This window comes from Gadus morhua, chromosome 20 (assembly GCF_902167405.1).
Source record: "Gadus morhua chromosome 20, gadMor3.0, whole genome shotgun sequence".
NCBI classification, from domain to species: domain Eukaryota; kingdom Metazoa; phylum Chordata; class Actinopteri; order Gadiformes; family Gadidae; genus Gadus; species Gadus morhua.
The window spans coordinates 13093945-13101042 of NC_044067.1; the positions used below are offsets into that span (position 1 = coordinate 13093945).

Sequence of the window (7098 nt, forward strand, 5' to 3'; positions counted from 1 at the left end):
TCATGGATTATACACTCTCAAGGAAACATGAAGAACCTTCTGGAATATCGACTCATATCATCCATATGATATGTATACTTTATAACGTTAATAACCCATCCTGCTGTGGTGGGGACCAACTTTATTCTTAGAACCCTTTCAATAATACCTTCGAACAAATAGAGGATTCTTCTTTTTATTACGTCTTCAAAAAAATGTGAGATCTGTTGCTACTGTTGAGCTGCTTGACTGACTGTCTGACTGTCTGAGCATCTGTCTGACTGTCAGTCAGTCGGCCTCTCTGTCTGTCCGTCTGTCTGTCTGTCTGTCTGTCTGTCTGTCTGTCTGTCTGTCCGTCCGTCTGTCTGTCTGTCTGTCTGTCTGTCTGTCTGTCTGTCTGTCTGTCTGTCTGTCTGTCTGTCTGTCTGTCTGTCCGTCCGTCCGTCCGTCCGTCTGTCTGTCTGTCTGTCTGTCTGTCTGTCTGTCTGTCTGTCTGTCTGTCTGTCTGATTGTGAGCGTCTCTGAGTTGATACCATGCCCACTCCCCGTGGGGGTAATCTCTCTGAGCTGGCGTCCACGTCGGTCAGAGCCACCGCTGTGTTCTCCCCCTGGCCTCGGCCGGGCTTTGAACCCCCCGCCCGCCGCCAGAACCTCAGCGGCCTCACGTGCGTCGGGGCCGAGGGGGACGCCGCACGCGGCGGGAACTGGAGCCATTTTGCTGCTGCAGCGGCCTGCTCCCTGCCCCCGTCGTCACGGGCGACGGAGGCCGAGGAGGTGGAGAAGAACTGGGCAGCGCTGCTGATCATGGCGGTCGTCGCGGTTACGGTGACGGGCAACATCCTGGTCATCCTGGCCGTGTCCCTGGAGAGGAAGCTGCACAACGCCACCAACTACTTCCTGGCGTCCCTCGCCGTCGCCGACATGCTGCTGGGGTTGCTGGTCATGCCCGTCTCCATGGTGACCGTCCTGTATGGTAAGCCTCAACCACCGTGTGACGCCGTCATGCATTTCCCAATAATCTAGAGAAGATCATGTGACATATTACATCAGGATAACCAGGTGCATGTTGCTAGTGACACAAGCGTATCGGTCAGTTCTTTGGTCCTTTTCTTAAGGGGCCTTCTTGTACAAATACCCACTTTTCCTTGTCCTTGCATGCATAAAGTATTCAGTGGGGAATATTATAGCGGGCTAAGCTTGAAATCGGAAACCTGCCACGTTTCTCCGTAGTCCCGCCACAGTCCCGTCCCATCCACTGAGAACGTTTTGCCCGATATGAGTTGAACTATTACGTAGCTAAAAGTTGTTCAAGCATTCCCTGTTCTAAAAAAGCATCCAGACCCCTAGCACAGGCCTTTGTTTGGTGGCTCAAATCAATCATTCCAGGAGGTTGGGGATGAAATAGAAACAGGGAAATCGATAACAATGCAGCCCAAGGGAACGCCCAGTAAAAAGTTGAGGACTGGATAGCCCATGAGAGATGATGGATCGATGTGCATGTTTGTACTTTAAATTACACATTTGTTATTTTGAAGAGTTTTTAATGATAAAAACATTGCACAATAGGACCCCTTTAAAGCCTGTATCTAACGGAAGGTGTGAGGCATAAAGCCGGAGGTTGTGGCGGGACGAAGACTCACAAATCTTTCAAAAAGTACACCACAGCCACAACAAACAACCGATAACAACCAACTGTAAACAAACTAACTTTCAATCTCTATGGTATACGTGACTGTTGACGATAAACCAATGTGATCGGGGAAAGATGTATCGTAATGATAATAAAAGATTATGAACAAATTATACATTGTTATATAACACAATTGTTAATATCAATTCAGAAGGCATTCGTATACGTTCTCCTTGCAACTAAAGATTCCCTTCCTTCCCTTCCTCTCGCTAACAAAAAGGTATTGAGGTGGTTCGCATTTGATACTGAGGCCATGGCAATCTCCTGACTTCTTTGATGTGTAGATTCCTTCAGCTGTTTTGCATCTTTGCAGACGTGTCTGTCCACTTCCCCCCATAGTTTATTGAAAATGAACTCGGCCTCTCCCTCCATGGCTGACTTCAGCCATGGCCAATCTTTACCTCTCCAGGGTGATCACTCCCCCTCACCTTTCTTTCCTTTGTTGTTACTGATCACAATGTAAACGTTCCATAACAATCATGCACACCCATTGACTTATTGAAGATGCTTTTAAAATCGCTCCTGAGTCTTGTGTCTTCCCATGAACATGCTCAATTAAATCTAATACTTTGCTGTCAAGAAGTGTCTTAAAATAAATACATTTTCATGAAATGTATTTTACTTAATACTTGTTAGTTGAATGCCAGTTCTGGCATGTGTTATAACTATAATAATTGAATACAGGCGTATACTAGAAGTAAGCACAAATATTTTTTGGGGGAAAATAAATTAAACTTTTGGTAGTCTCGCAAATCAGATTTCAGTTGACTAATCTAAAGTCTGATGGCAGACGAACTCCAATCTATGAGAACGTGGCGTCTCTTTTATTTTGCTTCATTTTTGTTTTGCCCAAACTGTAGGCGTCAAATTGGTTACGAACAGTGGCCACAAACTCGGCTAGCAAGGCTCGTAAACAGTAAAAAAAGGGTCTGTAAAGGTTTTAAATAAACACTCTGTGGAAGTATATGCATATGTATCTGGAAGGATCTCTTCAGTAGAATATCTCTAAAACGAAGCATGAATCAAGATGTTTCAGGCTTTCAGCTTTTGGTTTCTGCTATGCTCTAACAAAGGAGCACTGCTGGATCTAAGATTGGACTGTAAGTGACCCATTTGGGATTTATAGGAGAGCTAATCTTGCCTTTTGTGGGAACTTTAAATGTTTCATTTGTGAGTTCTCCATATTAACAGGCAGCCCTAGGAGACGGAGTGTGTTTGTGTGTTTGTGTGTATGTGTGTGTTTGTGTGTGTACATTTGCATGTGTGTGTGAGAGAAACTACTGGAGGGACGGTCTCTCACTTTAACAGCCCCATGTCTTTTCTGTCTCTCTTGTCCCACTCTCTCTTCTGCTCTCGCTCCACCTGTCTATTCATTTCCCTCACTATTTCACTGTTTCGCTCTCTCTTTCTTTGTCTCATACTTATACACACAAAGACACACACACACACACACGCACACGACACGCACACACACACACACACACACACACACACACACACACACACACACACACACACACACACACACACACACACACACACACACACACGCACACATTCATGCACACATTATACACAACACACACAAATAACAACACCTACACAGATACAAGTACAGTGAGCATTCCTCTTGCGGTGGTTAATTAGGAAGCATTTCTTTATTTTGGTCTTTCTGAAGGTTTTGGAATGTACTTATTATATTATGTAATAGTTTGAAGCAGTTGAACACAACATAACATGTCTTCTTTGGATATTCTTGGAGGCAGTTTTGTTTCATTTCAAGTAATGTTGATTATAATGATCTTATAGGAATGCTCATTTAGTTCTGAAAATGATGTTAATGATGCTGAGGGTATGGCGATGGGGTTTTTACGGAAATTCAAATCAAATCGTTCTCTTGATAACTCCCTCTTTCTCTCTCATTTACCCCTCTCTAATACCAATCTGTCTGTGTGTCTCTCACTCTCTCTCTCTCTCTCTCTCTGTTTCCCTCTCCTAGAGAACCATATAAAAGTGTCATATTCAAATCCATTGGGACTCAAGAAGGGGGTATCTCTTCTCATTATGTGAAAAACGTGTCTGTCTGAGTCTCATCGGAGTTTCAGGTCGGCCTCTTTAAGGTGATTCAGGTGCTTTTGGCTGTGAGCCTTACCTAATTTAAAAATTATACAAAAGTATATAATATAGGGTTAGATACAAAATTCAGTGAATTGCATAATGTTTTCATGCTGCGTGATCAAAAGCATATTCTATGAGGGTTTTTGTTGGAGATTTAACATCTCCAGCATGGAGATATCAGAGGAGAACACTTCTTATAACTCCAGCGTGGAGAGATATCAGAGGAGAACACTTCTGAGCTGAGGTCGCATCCCTCTACTGTGATAGTTCAATCTTTAACTCCTCCTCTGATGAGAGGGGAGGAGGAGCAGGTGAAGGAATGGGGAGGAAGAGGAAGAGGAGAGGGGAGGAGGAGACAGGGAAAGGTGCAGGGAGACGCTGAGGACATGAGGAGGAGGAGTGGGAGGAGGAGCGGGATGAGGAGTCGGATGAGGAGGGATTAAACATAGGGAACGATCGAACAATAGTGTGTTTTTTGTACTCGAGAGAGGGGAGGGGAGGGTGGAGGTTAAGCAAGGGCAGCATTGGATTTAATGACCGCGGATAACAGATTTAAGTGTCTCCTTCTCTCTCCTTGGCACCTCTTTCCTCTGCTGGTAATTTTACTTACCAGCAGAGGAAGTAAAATACTTTGCTGTCAAGAAGTGTCTTAAAATAAATACATTTTCATGAAATGTATTTTACTTAATACTTGTTAGTTGAATGCCAGTTCTGGCATGTGTTATAACTATAATAATTGAATACAGGCGTATACTAGAAGTAAGCACAAATATTTTTTGGGGGAAAATAAATTAAACTTTTGGTAGTCTCGCAAATCAGATTTCAGTTGACTAATCTAAAGTCTGATGGCAGACGAACTCCAATCTATGAGAACGTGGCGTCTCTTTTATTTTGCTTCATTTTTGTTTTGCCCAAACTGTGGGCGTCAAATTGGTTACGAACAGTGGCCACAAACTCGGCTAGCGAACAATAGTGTATTTTTTGTACTCGAGAGAGGGGAGAGGAGGGTGGAGGTTAAGCAAGGGCAGCATTGGATTTAATGACCGCGGATAACAGATTTAAGTGTCTCTTTCTCTCTCCTTGGCACCTCTTTCCTCTGCTGGTAATTTTACTTACCAGCAGAGGAAGTAAAATACTTTGCAGATTTAAGTGTCTCTTTCTCTCTCCTTGGCACCTCTTTCCTCTGCTGGTAATTTTTTAATCAGAGCAGAGAGGCAGAAGGCATAGGAACAACGGCAGATTCAGAGTACAAAGGACCTGTATCCGCAAGTATGATCACCGTTTAACATGCAATAATAGCACTCCTAGATATTAATAATAATAAATATCAAATCCTATTTTCCAACACAATTTTTAGTGGTTTGTGTCTTATTATTCAACATTAGGTTGTTTACAACCGAGCAGAATAAATCACAAAAAAGCGTACAATAAAAGATAGAATCAAATAGAATAGAAAAAAATAGAGAATAATAGAATAGAACAGAAGAGTGTGGAACAACATAGACCCCCTTTACACCTGCATTCACATTTGTTTTTGGCCCATCGTTTTGGCCAAATCAGATTTTGGCAAAGCACATACAAATCCAGGTGTAAATTAAATGTGTTTTAGTGATATCCAATTGGCATCTGATTGCCAAAAACATGTTAATGCCAAGTTGAAAGGCACTCATAAAACAGAATAGAATAGTATAGTACTACATAGTCCAGCAAAATATAATGGCATAGAAAAGTTTAGAACAAAGTGTCACAACATTTAATAAAAAGAGCACAATATATAGAGAAGAGCAGAATATGTAAGGCAAAATCCATTACCGGCGGTCTCGTTATATAAAATAATGAACGAAGCGGTGGTGAATTACATTAATGTCCAACAACGGTCCACAGCGACTGTTTTATCTACTTATGCCACAGTTACTGGCAATGATTAAATACAAATTACCTTCATCTCTGATGTTATGGGTTTTTGGTTGACTTAATCAGCTGAAATGAAATGATTCTTCAGTGGCACTTTGAGCAGATTGTTTTTGCGTTGTCGAGGCAACAACTGGTTGATAGTTCTATTTGATCATTGTTAATACTGTTGAATTTGAAGCACATATATTTGGAACGGTTAAAAGACATTTAATAGAGTAGAATAGAATAGAATAGAATAGAATAGAAAAGGTTATAATATGACTAAATAAAGTAGAAGAGTAGAAAAGAGCACAGAAACCTTTGTCAGACTGTGAAAAGAACGTAGTGTATTAATGCTTTTGAAGTGGGTTATTGGATAAAGTGCCATTTATTACCTGTCTATTATCGGGGAGCTATTTCGATTATGTGGTGACTCACGGCATCACTAAAATGCACAGTGGTAGCTGACGATTACCACGACGATGAGAATCAAAGTGGACACGTCACCAGGGATGTTGTTACCGTAGCAATGTAAACTCTGAGTCCTTGCATGACCAGGAGAGATGGAGAGTGGGGGGGAGAAAGAGAGAGGAGGACATTAAGAGAGGGATGGAGAGGGACAGCCAAGAAGAGAGAGACATTGAGAGAGAGAGAGAGAGAGAGAGAGAGAGAGAGAGAGAGAGAGAGAGAGAGAGAGAGAGAGAGAGAGAGAGAGAGAGAGAGAGAGAGAGAGAGAGAGAGAGAGAGAGAGAGAGAGATTTACAGAAAGAGGGAGAGAAAGAGAGATTGTGTGAGAGAGAGAGGAAGGAGGTCAAAGGCTTTATCCGAAGCAGATTGCTGACCATCCATCCCAGCATGCAACTGGTTTTCTCAGAATGAGGAACTACATGGGGAGGAGAGGGCTTCCTCTGAGCCTGGGGAATAGGTAGAGGTGGGTACACGATGAAGAGCAGGAAGGAGGCAGAAGAGGTAAACAAGAGGGACCATGGGGCATTCAATGAGATCACTGGTGGCCATGGCGACCAAGGGCATCAGCGGTGATGACTCACCATCTACCTATCGGGAGAGATCTGGTTGACGCCTAACGCCCTGTGGAGTGATGTGGCGGGAGACACAAACAGGTTGTAAACTAAAAACATATATGACCTGAAGACGCCAATGAGATCCTAACTGAATGAATGAAACATTTATGGGAGAGGAGAAAGGGAGAGGAGAGAAGAGAGGAGAGGGGAGAGAGGAGAGGAGAGAGGAGAAGGGAGAGAGGAGAGGGGAGAGGGGAGAGGGGAGAGAGGAGAGAGGAGAGAGGAGAGAGGAGAGAGGAGAGAGAGGAAGGAAAGGAGAAGAGAAGGGGAGAACAGAGATCTCAGGCTGGAGAAGGATGTAGAGAACCTTGTTCTTCTCTCTCTTTATGTCCACCT

At 43.2% G+C, this 7098-nt stretch overlaps 1 protein-coding gene across 1 annotated transcript in view; it reads left to right on the forward strand.

Moving 5' to 3' along the window:
* Positions 1-444: 444 nt before the first annotated feature.
* Positions 445-7098, forward strand: part of htr2aa (5-hydroxytryptamine (serotonin) receptor 2A, genome duplicate a) — a 13122-nt gene continuing 6468 nt past the window's right edge. Inside the window, exon 1 of the mRNA XM_030342588.1 lies at positions 445-952. Within this exon, the coding sequence (XP_030198448.1) occupies positions 514-952 (439 nt within the window). The 5' untranslated portion in view covers positions 445-513. The remainder of the gene's footprint in view (positions 953-7098) is intronic.